The sequence below is a fragment of the Myotis daubentonii genome, chromosome 7 (assembly GCF_963259705.1).
Source record: "Myotis daubentonii chromosome 7, mMyoDau2.1, whole genome shotgun sequence".
Taxonomy (NCBI): Eukaryota; Metazoa; Chordata; class Mammalia; order Chiroptera; family Vespertilionidae; genus Myotis; species Myotis daubentonii.
In genome coordinates, this window is record NC_081846.1 from 69,652,486 (window position 1) to 69,669,517 (window position 17,032).

The 17,032-nt window shown below is 39.9% G+C and overlaps 1 protein-coding gene and 1 long non-coding RNA gene across 9 annotated transcripts in view; one reads left to right on the top strand and one right to left on the bottom strand.

Annotated features, from left to right (window-relative positions):
- GTDC1 (glycosyltransferase like domain containing 1) overlaps positions 1-17,032 on the top strand; it is a 368,745-nt gene that overhangs the window by 336,556 nt on the left and 15,157 nt on the right. For all 8 annotated transcript variants that reach the window (XM_059704553.1, XM_059704559.1, XM_059704558.1 and 5 more), the window contains one exon: positions 6,722-6,831. In XM_059704553.1, coding sequence (XP_059560536.1) covers positions 6,722-6,831 — 110 coding nt within the window. The remainder of the gene's footprint in view (positions 1-6,721; positions 6,832-17,032) is intronic.
- Positions 8,968-12,924, bottom strand: LOC132237994 (uncharacterized). The gene is made up of 3 exons (XR_009453710.1): positions 12,628-12,924; positions 10,724-10,874; positions 8,968-9,073 (listed from the first exon to the last, which is right to left on the bottom strand). It is a non-coding gene; the product is annotated as an uncharacterized LOC132237994 (long non-coding RNA).

A 17,032-nucleotide genomic window follows, 5' to 3' on the forward strand; every position in this document is an offset into this window, starting at 1 on the left:
CTGAGTTTTAGCAATGGGGGTATTTAAAAAGAAATCATATTATGATACCTAATGGGGAAAATAATTTGTTGAATATGGTTTTTCTGGGTGGCCTTCTGATGGAATAAGTGGGAAGATTTAACTGGGGAGGAGGTCATTGGGTTACAGTTTGAATACACTACTTGGAAACCAAGCAAGGATCCTTCTAAGAAAGTTGAATGTAGACAATGATGTCCAAAGTTGGAGAAACCATAAAATACATGAGAGTGAATGGTGCAGGGGTGGGGATTGCTGTTGTTGAGAGCACTCTCATCCAAGAGAATGGACAAATGGGAGAATGGGGGCACAGTAGAGAAAACATAGGAGATAAGAAAAGAGGGGCATAGCTACTGTTCTAAGATGAAGTGAGCTGTTAAAAGTCACCTAGAAATAGTACATCATTGGAACTGTTGTTGTCAATAGATATGAGCCAGCTTCTGGCTGAGTGGAACTCCCCATATGGAAGTGCACTGACCACCAGGGGGCAGCTCCTGCATTGAGCGTCTGCCCCCTGGTGGCCAGTGCGCATCATAGCAACTGGTCATTCTGCCATTCAGTGAATGTGCGTATTAGCCTTTTATTATTATTATATAGGATGTCCCTATTTCCTCCCTTTTGCCCCCTCTACCCAGCTCTTTCCCCCCACTTCTCTCTGGCCTTCACCATACTGTTGTCTGTGTCCATGGGTTGTGCATATATTTTCTTTGGCTAATCCCTTCTTTAAATTCACGTCTTTAAATTTTTATTTTCAGATAAGTGCTTATAACGGCACTATTATATATTTTCTATTATATCATTTATAATTAAGATATTTTTTAATTGAACCCTTGTAAATTTTAGCACAATTTAATAAGTTATGCTAGAAGCAATTAGGAGATTTTTCATGTAATGCAGATACATTTCAATTAATATTTTATTAATTTTTAATTTTTTAATATTTTAATTTGAAATAATCTCATACATGTAAAAAGAACTATAAAATACTACAGCATATTATATGTACCCTTCACCCAATTTCTTAGGTGTTAATAATTTAAACATAACCATTATACAACTAACAAAATTTGGAATATATTTTTCTTATAATCTCTTTAATGTTACTTAATCCATTTACTTTGTTTTTGTTAATCTTCACCCAAGGTTATTTTTCCATTGAATTTTAGAGAGAGTGAAGGGAAAGGGAGAGACACATTGATTGGTTGCCTCCTACACATGCTTTGATAGGGACTGGGGATCAAGCCAGCAACTGAGGTACATGCCCTTGACTGGAATCTAACCTGGGACCCTTCAGTCCATGGGCTAATGCTCTATGCAATGAGCAAAACAGGCTGTAGCTTAGTTCATTTACTTTTAATCTGTATGTGTCTTTATATTTAAAGTGGGTTTTGTTTTTGATTCACCCTCATAATCTGTCTTTTAATTGGTGCATTTATGCCACTGACTTTGAGAGTGCTTACTGATAGAGATACTACCATATCAGGCGACTTCTGGGTCTTCTGGGGCCGGCGTGCCTTGTCACCTGGGACCAGACCGGGTCCCCGGCAGCAAGGCAGGCCAGCTTCTGGGTCTTCTGGGGCTGGCCTGCCCTGGATGGCAGCACGCTGGTGGCTCGCACTGTCCCGCCCTGCCTGCAGTATACAAATTAGCCACCATCTTTGTTGGCGGTTAATTTGCATATCACGCTAATTAGCCAATGGGAGGCGTAGCGAAGGTATGGTCAATTACCATGTTTGTCTATTATTAGATAGGATGTTGAAAGAAAAAAGTCAAAAGCTGTATAGAAGAAAGAATATGACTTCGGAGTCATAAGACATAATTTCAAATGCAGACTTGAATTCTTCTATGTGATCTTGGATAAACAAAAAATTTATTTGGGTGACCCTTGGTTGAGAGGCTTAAGTAATATTAGGATCAGATGCCTGACATGGAATCTTGAACATAGTAAGAGACCTATAAATATAATTCATTTTTCTGACATCTTTATTTGTTCAACAGATATTTTAAAGCAGCTACGTTTATGCCCTAGATAATGTATTAGTCAGTATGGGCCACATTGCCTTGCTGTAATGAAGACCCCCCCCCCCAAAAAAAAAATCTCAGTTGCTTAAACACAACAAAAGTTTACTTCTCTCACTAACTCAAAGCCTGCTGCATGTTTATGTAGTTTTATGGGGCACCTCTCCTCTATGTATCAATCCAGACCACCTCATTCTCTGAAGCTAACCATCTTAGGTTAAAACAAGACTTCTGTAAGGATCCCTGCAGCAGAGAAAGCTATGCAGAACTGCTCTTAAATGTTTCCAACTAGAAGTGACACACATCAATGGGCTTGCAACCCATTGGTCAGAACTGGTCCTGTAGCCTCCTCTCCTTCAAGGGGATAAATGTGCAATCTGTGTGCTAAAAATGAGAAAAGAACCAGGTATTGATGAACACAAGCAGTGTCAGCCACTACTTGGCAAGCCACTGGGTGCTTAGTAATGAACAAAACAGACATCATTTATCTTTCTCTCATGGAGCTCTCAATGCAGTGACATGCTTCTAGCAAGGCTACAGCATCTGTATGGAGCCAGGTTTCTACCCAGGCAAGGCAAGGAACTCGATCAAAGAGATTGCATTCAATAAGTGTAAAGTCATGTGGGGAAAGAGGAACGGGGAACCGTTGAGTGTAAGTGACGAGTATGGCGAACTTAGCAATCCTCAATAAATATTTACTCAATGAATGTTAAGTGTGGACTAGGAAGAAATTTAGCTCTGAAAAACTAAATGGGAAAGCAACAGAGAGAGAACAGATATAGGAGAAAAAACACATGGGAACAGTTTATGCTTTTCAAATGTTCTGAATAATATTTGGGAATAAAAGCTGTTCCTGCTATATCTGCTGCTTCCAGTAGCCTGAAATATTTCCATGCTGGTCTCCGCTGCCATAGTCGGGCTGAGGAAGAATGAGTCCCAGCCAGACTGTTTCATTCTTACGACTCAAGAACGTAGGGATTGTGGGGAAGCTTGGACCCTGACTCACCTTCTAGAATATTTTATGATGAATCAGGTTTGCTCAATGGGCAGCTGTCATGTAGAGGGGTCACAGGAAATGAAGAATTATGCTACTGTAAACACTGAAAATGTTAACAGAGCTAAACACAAATCCTGTGAATACCATTTTATGGCAGAATGTTAGAGGAGGTTCCTTAAAATATTAAAATGATTTATATTTTTTAAAGTTTGTTAAAAATAATAGAAAGCATGTGAAAAAAGAAACATGTATAATGCAGTGCTTAGAGGTAAACCTTGTTAATATTTTAGTACAGGCACATACATTCATCGTATAAAACAGAACATATAACAAATACTATGTCACTGCCCTTTTACTTAACAGCCTTATCATCTCATTGGGTTGTTTAGAGATGGCCACCATGATAAACAATGCTGTTATGAAAGTACTCTGGCTGAATTTCTGTGTACCTCTTTAATTATTTCATAGGGTAATTTTTCTAAATTGGAATTACTGGGGCAAAAATTATATATATTTTAAGACTTAATTATGTACATTACCGAATTGCCCTCTAAAATATCATTTCAATTTACATTCCTACCAGCAATGGATGAGAGTGGAAGAGTGTTTAGGGAGCATGTACGTCTCTAGGGAATTGAATATATTGTGAATGTGTGTTTAATCTTGACAGCTATTGACAGACAGGGCCACTCATCTTATGTGTAATGCTATATGCTAAAATCATGAGAGTTTCACATTAGGCTTCTTAGAAAGGACATCAAGACAGACACATATTCTGCTGAATGGGTTCATTAGTGTCACGGTGCTGGCATAAGATCCATGGACGGCCCATTGGGTATCTGGAATGAGTGCCTTTTTGGACAAAAAAATTCTGAGCTCTGCCACTGCTATCCATGCCTGGGTGTATGGCTGTGGCTAAATATCTGTGTGCATCTTTAATAATTGTCTAAATATTAGGCAATTTCCCACTTTCTAAAGAGAAAAATCCAGAAAAAAAATGTCAGCTAAATTGACTATGGGACATAGAAGAAATAGTCGTGTGTCTACCTGTGTTAAGTAATCTACTAATTTATACATAAATAATACTTCAAAGCACAAAACATGTAGCATATTTTTAGAAGTATTGCTCTTTTCCCACCCTTAGAGTTCATCAAGCCGTTTTAGTCCAATACCACCTCCAAAGGCTTCTTGACCTCAGAAAAGTGCCACCTTTTCAGGCAGCGGGCATGTCCCCATCCCCTGCCATCTGGAATTCAGTCTGAGTGGTGTGAGGTGCAAGACTTGTGAAACTGTATGATGCCAGCACTGGAAATCTCCCGAACTATAAACACCCGCTTGCTACTCATGGTCTTCTTAACCACTATGATTAAACAATTTGAATGTTGACGTTATCGGTATCACCTCTCCTCCCCCTTTCGCCAGCCTCCACCAATTACATGTTTTTGACAGCATCCAACTCTTCGAATTGTTAGGTGATGTCCCCACAAATAATCCCTAGCCCAGTGCTGTATCAAATTCCTTTGCTGCCTTTTTCACCAGGGATTCACTGCTCATCCAGAATGCTCATCAGTGGACACTGTTTCCGGTTAATGCAGCTTCCCTAAACAGAACTGGGTTCAAAATAATTGAGAGAGTGCCTGGTATTATGAGAAACTTTATAAGAACTTTAGTATAACATGCTTCTTTTTCTCAGGGATAATTTTGGGTAAGAAAAAAATCTCACCTTACATTCGTCCTTACAGTGTAATCAAAACAGGAGGAGATTCATACAAATCTCTTTTGTGTTCTTATGCAAAGTGACTATTGAATATGAAAGCTTTTGTTCACCAATAAAAATTACCTTAAAAGTACAGTAGGATTGTCATGCATTTATCTCTTATAAAAACACTGAAAATAGAGATTTATAAAGCCTGCCTCTTTGAAAGCACATTGGAATCTTTTAAGAACTATAGCTTCTACCCAACTAAACCTCCTCTCAACCCCAAACCACAGCTACATTTACTTTAATACAAAACAAACAAACAAAACACCAGCAGGAAATATTTAGAATAAATACTCTCTTGGGGATCCATAGCCAAAGTTTTTGGAACTCAAAATAAAAAATTTAGAGAAGCTAAATGGCTAAATGTCCCTATAGTGTTACTCCCTCTTTAAGATATATTATGTTGTATTGTTTCCATTCTTTTCATCTAAGTATTTCCAAAAGAATCAAACTAAAAGAACACATTACAGATTAAGTGGCAGCTATTTGATTGATATGGGTGGAGGTAGCAAGTGGTGTACTCTTTGCTCTCGAACTGTTTGGGGTCTTTTTGTTGCCTGCAGCAGTAGTGTGTGTATTTGAGAACTATCCCAAAACTTCCCCATGGTACATGTATGTAACCCGCATTATCTTAAAAAGACAAGAGCACTTTGCTACTGCATTCTTTATTATATGCAGTAAGTCAAACTGAGCAATATAGAGCTTAAAATAACATGTTACTGAATTCTGATCCTGTAAGAATTTACAATTGCATGAGATTAGAAATGCCATTTTTAAATGTTATTCAGAAGATGCATTTGTTTTAATTCTTGATACTGAAAATATTGACTGAATTGTGAATTAACATATTTAGGTTTGCAGATGTCATTTTTCATGAGATTTCTTAAATGATGTAATTTTCATATTTTATATCTCAGTTTGATCAATTTACAGATTTATTTTTACATAATTAGTTGGTAAATGAGAAATTCAATTGCTGATATATAACTATTTCTCTGTGATATAGAAAATAAATTAAAATTCTGAATTATAAATAAAAAAACAAATATTTTGAAGACATCTGGTCCACATCTGTGTGAAATAAGATAATTTAAAACAGTGTAATTAAATGCAAGAAATACTAGAATATTCACACCTTAGAATGTAAAAAATAACTCACTTCATTTTAATATGATTTCTTAAGTTGTTGGGTTTTTTTTATTTTAGTGTCCTTTAGTCTCTCATTCTGTCATTGCAACGAAGACTGACAAGCTAAACAAACAAAAATAAGCCATGTTTTTTAAAGCCTATATGAAATGAAAGAATTATATGTCAACTCACCTCCACTCCTAAGTTAATATCAGTGGACTTAGACTCAGGCCAACCCCTTTTGATGTATTTATAATTCTCCATTCAGTTATTTGAAATAGAGATTGGTGAGAGAGTCTGTAGTCTCACTTCCTAAATCATGTATTCCTTGTGGACACCAAGGGCTCAGCGACTGCGAGGGGAAGGTATTCACACTCATGGAAATGGCAAGCATCTTTGGTACATCCTCATGATCAGCAGAGCCATCCTTTGAAGACTGGTCTTCTCTTCTAAAAACCTGTGTTACGTGGGAAATTAATCATGTTAGGGGAGAGGAAACTACACTAGCCTTTCTATAACCTAACAAAAAAATGTGAAAAACATGATAGACTTTTCCTTTAATAAAAGGCTGCAGACCCTTAAAATTCAATAGGACTGGGTGTTGATACATGGCAAATAATATTTATGAAAAAATTCAGTGTTGATGCGACAATATAAGGCGATGGGGGAAATCTCTGCTTGTACACCAGAGACTCTCCTAACAATGGACCATGAAAGGAACTGATACTGTGAGAAGTGAGAATGCTTTTCCTAACGCGGACCCTACGGTATCACAAGTTATATTTTGTGTTTATTTCCAGGGAGCACGATAAAGATCCCGAGAGTTTTTTTAAGGTATTAATGCACCTTAAGGACTTAGGACTCAGTTTCCACGTATCCATCCTTGGAGAAACCTTCACAGATGTTCCAGGTATCTATTTTGAATTTTCTCGTGTGTATTTTTATAGATGGCATAAGCAATACAGATTACATATTAACTTCCATGTTTCCCTTTGTTAGAATAATCAAGATGAGCACTGTTAACCAAAAGATTATACAGTGGCATTAAAGTGGGATTCAATTAAAAAAAATACTTAAGTAAGCATTCTTTGACTTAAGTCGAGAACGTGAAGTCATCTCTTTTATCAGATATAGTTTATACAATGCAGCTGGATGTAAGTACAATATATTGCTTTAGGCATCTTCACACTTAAGGAAAGTGGAAATTTGTAATTGGATATACAACCTCTCACCTCTGGGATCATTGGCTTGAATCCTACTCACGTGGTGATGGCTGAAATGCATTACCATCTGTTAGGTGGCCTATGTAAAGCATTTTGGCGTCAAACGTGTAATGTAGAGTAGGCCACAGCCCATATTATTGTTGTCATTGGTCCATACATATTTATTGAACTTGAGAAAATTAGCAAAAATCCTAAGCACTTAAGTATTTGTGTTTTTTAAGCTTTGGATGTTCAGCATTTTTTAACTCCAAATAGACAGATAACTAAAGTTCAGAAATGACCTGTACCATGCAGCATTATAACTCTTAAAGACCACTTAAGGTTTACCCTCAGTTAGTAGTACTTCTCATTCTGATTCAATGCTAAGAACTACACCCAGCCTGTACCTCCCTAGCCTCATCTGATATGGCTCATCTTATGCCCCCTGGGCTTGTGGAGACCAACCTTTATTCTGTTCCTCTAAGGCCCCTGGCTTCCTTAGACCTTTGGGCATTTGCCTGTTTGTTTCTATTTTATCCTTTTGCTCTTAGCTCAGGGGCATTTTCTTTTAATATGAAGCTTTATCATGGTCTCATGGAACCTATACTTCTCCTTCATGGTGCTTACCTCAGTTTCTAATCTTACAATTATGTGTAAATGTTTATCTCACCCCCCCTCCCTGAACTCACTCCCCCTGCCCCCCCCCCCCCACACACTATGTAGGTGCTTCAAGGTCCAGGATTATGTCTATCTTGTTCTTTGCTATACCCCAAACCAAGTGCAGTGCCTGGCACAGCTCTGGAACTCAATGAATATTTGTTGGGTAAATGCATAAAAATAATGTAAACTTCCTGCCCTCAAGCAATTTATTTTTGTTGAAGAAGGAACACTTGTGCATAGCACAAGAAACAGAGAGTTAAATGCAAAATGATATAATTACTAGAGGTCTGATGCACAAAATTCATGCAAGAGTAGGCCTTCCTTCCCCCAGCTGCCAGCACTGGCTTCCCCCTGGCCCTGGGTCCCGGGCTTCCCTTGCAGCCCTAGCTTTGTCCGGAAGGTCATCCGGAAGGACATCTGGTCTAATTAGCATATTATGCTTTTATTATTATAGATTATTATAGATATGTTAGTACTGACATATGTGGTTAGAATAGCCAAGGGATTAGGATATTTCAAAAGTGGAAACAACCTAGGCAAAGTATATAGAAGCAAGCATTTTAGATACTGTATGAGAGAATAATTTGGTCACTAATCTAAGTAGAATAGGAGATTCAGAACACAGACCTAAATAAGTAAGTATTATGCTAAGCGAAATAAGCCAGTCAGAGAAAGACAAGTATCATATCATCACACTCATATGGAATCTAATGAACAAAATAAACTGATGGACAAAATAGATCCAGAGACATAGAAGCATAGAACAGACTGCAGAGTCTCAGAGGGAAGTTGTGGGTAGCTGAGTAGGAAGAGATTAACCAAGGAACTTGTATGCAATATGCATAGTCCGTGGACACAGACAATAGGATGATGAAGGTCTGGGGTAGGAGGCAGGCTGAAAGAGATCAATGGGGTGGGGGAGGGGGGAGATAGAGGGCATATAATACTTTCAACAGTAAAGATTTATATAAGACTTAAGAAAATTTATATATAAGTAATGTGTACCTTACATAGGTAGGGTACGGTCTATGTAGGGAGGATCTTAATAAACCAAGTAGATTAGGTAAAGGTAAAAAATAAGGAGCCTAGATCTTGAACAGGGAAGAAGTATGATGGAACTTGTGTTTTAGGAAAGTCTGTCTTGCAGTGCCATTCAGGCAGAATCGCAGTAAGACTCACCAGTAGTCATCCACGTGTGACTCTGTGAGGTAGTGGCTGATAGATTAGTGAGCCCACTGTGTGAGAGAGACACTCAAGGAAAACACAGAAAATAATTTGGTTGATGCGTGGCTGTAAAGAAAGAAGGAAGAAACAATCAGCCCATTTGCAGCACGGCTGAGTTCAGTTTTACTTGTGTCAGTTGATGAGTTAGGTGGCTGGAGGATGTCCCTTTGCTGAAGTCTCCTGGGCCAGTTCTATGGAGAGTTTGTAGGCTCCTACCACAAACAAGAGTAGGATTTTACTCAAAGGGCTGTGTTCTTGGCCTCACTGTCTCCCCTCGTACATTTAGCATTGAGTTATTTAGAGCAGCACGAAGGATTGAAAGTGAGGTGGGGAGCAGTGAAGGGCCCAAGTACTGAGTGCTTAGTAGTTACAGGCCGATCTTATTCCTCACCTCAGCTTCATTCCAACATGTTTTCACCGAGCACATGGAAGGGGGATCCATGGTGAGCAGGACAGAGTCTCCACCCTCAGAGACCTCTGCCTTGGGAAGACACACATGTAACTAACAGGTTCTGAGGATGCTGTGAACCAATTAAAGAAGGCTGGGGCAGCCCCCAGACAGGGGCATCATACCATCTATGTGCTTGCTTCTGTTCTTCCTAGCCTCACGGGGCTCTTTCAGCCTCAGCCTCTGGTCCATCTCTGGCATTTCAAATATAAACGGACTCTTTTTGTGGCTACAGCACTTCGCCTTGCCCCACAGGAGGAGCCTGACTTGTGCCGATGAATGAGCCTGATGGCTTTCCAGGTTGTGCTCCTAGAAGGCCACCTCGCCCGGCTTCACTCCAGACGTGTCCTAACAGGCCACCCTGTGTAACGTCAGCCATTCTTGTCACCATTCTGGTTTATTTAACGAGCCCTGTATTCCAGGCAATGTTCTAAGCCTCGTTCTAAGCATCATTCTCCATTTTTTTTCCTCAAGTGGGGAAACTGAGGCTTAAAGAAATTAAGTAGGATCACACAACTAGGTAGTACTTTAACCACTACTTTCTGCTACCCTTCCATGTTCTTGTTTTCTGACCCTAAATTTTCTGCAAGTGTCAACATTCTTTTTTCCCCAAGTCACCATCCAGCACCCCACAGAAAGGGCTGCCTGGCAGGCATGCACTTCCTTGCCGGGTGCCTCATCGGCTTGTCTAAAAGGCATATCATACAACCAGTTTCCATACTGTTTAACATCAGCCAGAAGAATGACTTTCAATGTTGTCAACATTGGTAAGGAAGTGGTTTTCTTGTAAAAAGTTGCAGTCATGATTACTATGCTATTACTTGCTACTGTTTATTGACAGTTGTTTCTTACTTGGCCTTTGCCAGTTCAGTTTTGTGTAATGCTCATGACAGCCCCACTGGAGGAGCTGTTATTGCCCCTCTCTTAGGTAGAGCAACGGAGACTCCGAAAGTGGTCACATTAATTGCATAGCCTGTGAGTCAAACTTTTCTCTTTCACACACAAGCACACATGTATTGAAAAACCAAGAATATATATGACTGCAAGAGCCTTAATTACTTTTTTCTTGAGATATGATTTACGTATAACATCATATATGTTTAAGATGTACAAAGTGTTTCATTTGATAGATCGCAATATGAATGATTACCACCATAGCTTTAGCTCAGACCTCTATCACGTCATTTCTGTTTTGTGGTGAAAACATTAAGGTTCTAGTCTTTTAGAAATTTTTCAATATTTAATACAGTATTGTTGACCATAATCACCATTAGATCTCCAGAATGTAGTCTTCTAGTTGCGAGTTCGTACATTAATGACTCTTTATCCAACTTCCTTCCTCTTCGCTCTCCGCAGAGCTCTTAGGGCGAGCTAGCGCATGTCTGAGTGGTGCCATCAGGGCCAGTGAGTTGTTCTGCCCTTTGTGATGAAACAAACAATCTCCATTAATTTTTTTTGGAAAATGGTAAAATTATAGTAGAGCAACTTTGTAGAATCTCCATACAGTTGATTATTTTCAAGTATGCCTTAAGTATTTTTAAATTATGTTGTAAGGTCTTTATAATCCTTTCTCTGAAAAATGAGATCGATTCAGAATATTGATTTGAGTTTATAGCTCTTTGGTGTCATTCTTTCTTTTGCCATATAGGAGAGAGATCTAGGACAGTGACGGCTCCAGGTTCTCACAGCTGGGCCATGTGTGGGACTGGCAGCAGGGGATGGTAAGGTTAGGAGAGAACCTGGAGTTGGTTTCCTCATCCCAACTCATTCCTGTATGTGTTCAATAAATGCTGTTTTAAATATCGACTTTGTGCCAAGCACTGAACTAGACATTTAGGATGAAATGGTGAAGAAAGTTGTCCTGTTGTAGCCCCACTCCGTGCTTCATTCAACACTTACTAGAATGTTCTTTTAAAACATTAGAACTGACATTTCTTGAACACTTAACATATGGAAAGTACTGTTTTGAGCCCTTTATGCATTGTGTTATTTACTCTTTACAACGGTCCTGTGAAGTAGGCACTATTGCGCTCACCATTTTACAGCGGAGGAAAAGAAGGCACAGGGAGGTTAAGTCACTTGTCTAAAGTCGCCCATGCACCCAGTTACGGAGGCACAATTCAAACCTCGTCGGTCTGCCTCCAGTTCCATTGCTCAGCCTATCCTCTGAGTGGAAGTCCACAAAATCATCCATGTTTTACAAGTAAGAAAGGAAGTGATAAACATGGGAAATTCCTGGCCTGGCATGTGAAATCATTTCCAATCAAAAGTTAAAACAAAAACAAAAACAAAAAACTTCAATTCATTTCCTAAACATCTTCCTTTTTAGATGTTCAAGTGAGCGCTCTCTCTCTCTCTCTTTTCTGCCTGGAATCATCAAAAGAAAGGTGTTAATAATAGTATGAAGTGGAAAGTTATCCCAAATAATACTTGGCATATATTTATTGTTCAATAAATATTTTTAAAATGAATGAAAAAAGATTTGGTGTAATAGAATAATATAATTTGCATACCATATCAGGTATGAAGAAACCCTTACATTGAAACAATTTTCAAATACTAGACGGTTAATGAATGAAAATAGTGAACCCTAAGACTCAAGGAAGTTCTAATTGGTCTTATATTACATTTCCTGCTTTAATACAGGTGACTTTGATTTAACATAAATCTATTTTTCAATCTTTTTATTAGCTGTCAGGTCTTACATCTGTCAGAATAAGTTGAATTATGCTAAGCTAACAGATAACGTTAAAGTCTCAGTGACTTAAAACACGCAAGATTTATTTCCTATTCATGCTGTATGTTTATCGCAGGTGGGCAGTAGTATTCTCCTGTTACAGTCACTCAGGGACCCAGGCCTTCAGAGAGGCCCCTCCTCAGACATTGCCAGCTACCCTGCCAGGTGGAAGAGAAAGCTCGGAGGTTCTCCTGTGATGGATTCAGTGCTCTGGCCTCAAAGTAACATAGGGCTCCACTCAGCTCATTGGTCAGAACTTGTTGCAAGGCACTGCCCAACCATAAGGGGGGCCAGAAAATTCAGTCCTGCTTTGAGCCCCAAATTGGGAGAGTAGAACGATTTGACCAGTTGCACTATTGACCACAATAGCTCTTTAATATGCATCATGATCTGTGGCTCATTAGAGAGAAAAACAAGCTCATCGGAGAAGCCTACCTTAGTCTGCAGGAGTCTATCCTGGTTGAGTAAAGAGCTCTTAATACATAATAATGCATGGTCCGCAGTCTTCTTGCTGGAGACAACCCCACTGGTGTCTGAAGATACTTCTAGCAGCCCAGTCCCATTAGGCAGAGCAGATGTGAAGTCCAGCGGGTCTCTGTGGGAATGGAGTCAATTATCACTTACTGGTGGCGTGGCATTTTGGACAGTTTGTGGTGTCAATCAGGAGTGGTTTTGCCCTCCACCCCAGGGGACATTTGACAATATCCAGAGATGTTTTCGTTGTTACCACTGCTGCGGAGAGGATGTTACTGGCATCTAGTGGGTAGAGGCCAGGGATGTTGCTACACATCCTACAACACACAATAAGGGCCCCCACAACAAAGACTGATCAGACCTAGCATGTCAGTGGTGCCAAGGTTGAGAAACTTTGATTTACAGGAATTGAAGTCAGAAGACCAAGTTTGGAAGTGGGTCCTGTATCCCTCAAGGTCAACCTCAGTTGATCCATCTGTGCAATGCAGAGGAGGAGGTGGAAAGGGAGAGAATAATAAAACCACCTGCCCTGTCCACCTCAGTGAGTTAGTGAGGGTTTCTGCACAATTAGATAATTTGTGGGAAAGTGCTTTCTAAAGTACTAGCTTGCAGATTTTACTGTGAGACTCATGTTCTTCCCTCAGTTTGCATATGGACTGAGTCTTTAACGCATCTTGGATCCGAAGAAGACTTAAGGACACTAAACCTTAAAAGTTCCTTCTCGCCATTACTTTAAATCCAGAAAATGGAAAGGTCATTCTGCTCCAAGGAGCATCCCTCAGACACCACGCTCCAAATGAGCCAAAGCCAAGAAGCTCCTCAATGCAGATATTTTCCTTTGGGCCAGTTCTCATGACAAGGTCACATTGTTAGCCCTTGAGATGGTTAAAAAAGAAAAGCAAATGCTTAAGATATCAAATCAATGGAATGTGTTTGTATACTTAATAATTTCCCACAAATGATCATTCTAAACAAAATATTTTTTTCTGTGAAGAGCCAAAACCTTACATCAGGGCTCTTCTTTCCTCCTGGGGACACGACGGGAGGAGCTTCAGCCTCAGGCATGAAGGCTGGGGCGGAAAGTAAAAGCCTGGACTCAGTTCTGGCAGACAGAAGTCCTTCTGGTTCACCTTTAATGTGAGGTTAAGAACAGTATGTGGAAGGCTTCTGGTTAGTATCTGGCATGACAGTGGTTATTACTGTGAACTTGGCATAGTCCTGATCCTTAGCTCTGGAGTCAAATGGTGGGTAATTATATAATGTTTTCCTCCCTCCCATCTCCCTTTTCACTCAGCTCCCAACTACAGTCTCAGTTTCAGCAGAGCAACCGCACTGAGGGGGATGTAATAGGAAGGTCCTAGGAACCCAAATAACTTAAAAGGATACAAAATTTTGCTACAAGGGGAGCCCAGCAGAAGGAAAGCTATTAATATGTTGGTCAATGTTGAATTGTAAGATGAAATAAATGTGCCGGTAAAATTGAATAAACTTACTCACTTGTTAAACCATACCATTCCCCAAACCAATTTGTTTTTCTTTAATTTTCTTTCTTTCCTGCCCCCTTGCTATCTACCCAGCCCCCTAACAGAAGTATTTAGAATTCCTATTGTGATCTTGTCGGGGAAGTAAAAAAAAAAAAGTTTTTATAATTACATTTCATTATATCATAACCTTATTGATGTGGTAACATTTTCAAATAATTTTGAATACTTTATTTCATAACCCTTGCAGCAATCTGGTGACTAGATAAATATTAATATCCACAATTTACAGCTAAAGAAATGATTTATATTGGCTCCATTTAAATAGCCTGGATCTGAGACATATGCTCAGTAGACAAAGCCACCTTCACATTTTTCTTAGAAATAGGCATGTGGTCACTTTCCCAAGAATATGATGGGGAAAGTCAGTTTCCCAGGAATCTGATTAAAAACTGAAGTCTTCTGTCTCCCAGTCTTTTTCTGGAGAAAATAAAAATATAATGGGAAAATAAGGAGGATTCAAATAAATGTAGATATATATGTTCCTGACAGGGAAAAATAAACACTGTAATGGAAATGACAATATCGCAAGGTAATTTATGAGTTTAACAAGAGTCCAGTTAAGATGCCAGAATATTAACTTTATATATTTGCACACAGTAGTTCCAAATAAATAAACAAATGGGCAGAGGATCAAAGAAATCAGTTTACAAAGGAATAATGAAGAAAAACCCTCCCTACCAGATTCAGGATGTGTGTGAAGTGGTAACTTTAAAAGGGTACTTTACAGATTCAAAAACATGAAAGCAGAAAAATGAGCGAAAATAGGGAATCCAGAAATAAACCCAACTTGTATAGAAATTTAATATCCAACAAACTTTAACAAAATTTAACACACTTATTTCAGATCTAAAATGTAATATTTTTTTTAGTGAAAACAAGAACTTGAGTAAAATGAATAACTTCTTAAGTTAAATACCTTGCCCCAAATCACACATGCATAGAGATGATTCTACCTGAAGAAATAAATACCATATCAAATTCTAGGGGGAAAAATCTTTAATATGTCTAGTAATTAAATAAGTGTACGTACAGAGAATTTATGGAGGAGCAGTTGCATTGTCCAAAGCAATAAGAGGAAAAGCATAGCCAAACTAAGACAGGCCAACCTATGGGGAAACGTGTGTGTGGCGGTGGCAATGGAAATCATTACTCCTGAGCCGTATGGGTTACTATACCTTCTCTTTGACTCAGTAATTTTACATCAGAGAATGGACCCCATGGCAATAATCCCCGTGGCTCGTGGTTTCAAGGTCCTAGTCATTGCCCTTATCTCCTGGGGCCTTGAATCCTGCAACGGCTAGAGGTTGGGCTCCAGGCCTTTGGACACTGACATTCAATTCCCCCACTGCTGTCAGCAGTCTTCTCTCTAAAGCCAGACCACCCAAGAAGAGAATCCAGCAGTATGACTGCTAATAGGAATGTGTCTCAGGGATTTCTGCAGGATGAACTTAAATTTCCTTTGTAGCAAATGAGGTTCGCCGAACCCCACCCCAACCTCATCCCTCATGAATCCCAGTTTTCTCTGTCATTTTCTGAATATGTCTGTGCATTTACCTGTCTTCTATTCTTTGTGGTTTAAATTCTTCTGTCCCTCTTCACATAGCCACAGGCGTACCCTTTCTCCTTCTGGCAAAATCCCAACTCCAGCTGTGCTTGTCCGGTCCCTGCCTCTCCCTTTCCTTCCTCATTGCTCCCAGCACCCAGATTCCTCCCTCCGTTGAAAAGCATATATCACTCTGCACTGTGGCCAGCTGTCACTTGGCTGCCATAAGGGACTCTGGTGTCACTGAACGGTGTAACTGACTCTGAGCTTGTGGGTGAAGAGAACAGCTTCTGAAACAGGCACGACACAGAGCAGGAGTCAGCCAGACTCCCAGTGAGCAGGACAAGCTGCCCTGGTCCGGATACCCCTGACAAGGGCGATGTGCCCACTCATTCTGAGAAGCTCTCTTTCCCTTTCTCAGGAAAGATTTATAACTCCCTTTACCCCCAAGTGCTCAGGAGACTCACCCGACACAGTCACTGGCAAGCACCGACTCCCATGGCTCAGTGTGTCCTGGGAGAATTGCTCTTTTTCCCACGATCACTCCCAGACGGGCCATCCCCTGGCAGGACTACACTGTGGGCCTGCTTGAGGTTCCTCCTGCAGCTTCTGTAAGTGTGACATTTATCTTTTATACTGAAACCGAAAAATTCAGAGCAACTCTCAAGGCAAGCTCATTTCTCCATCCTACCGGGAGAAGACCATGAAGATAATATGTTCTGGAATACAACTCCCCAAACATCTCTCAAGAAATTGTTCTCAGAAGTTATAACGATGAGAACATTACGGAGGAAAAATGCTCTTTCATTTTCATAAACTGTCCTGGAAGTTTATGGGAAATGTGCACTTGGGAATGACACAGGGAAACAGATAAATTAATTAAATAATGAATGAGGAAAAGGTCAAGACATTGATAAACCAATAGGAAATTAGAAACAGACCCTAATTTTAAAAGCCCGTGAATGTATCTCTGACCACAGGTTGATAGATAGGAGGCCTTAGAATGTGGCTGCTCTGCATTGCTTTGGTATTTTATCTTTTTAATTCCATTAGTTGTGTGTGGACAGGATTTGGTGTGTGGTGTGGCCAAAGTGATATTGGCCCCGATCAGGGGCCATGGGGAAAGGCCTGCCTGTTGTACAGATTCCCGTTTCCTGCAGTGCCTATCAGAAGAGCAGTCTGACAGAAAGCAGACAACAGGGGTGAAGATCTGACTCCAACTGGCAAACTTTTCCAGCCAGTCTCCCCCCCTACCCCACTCAGTTACACTTGGGACGTG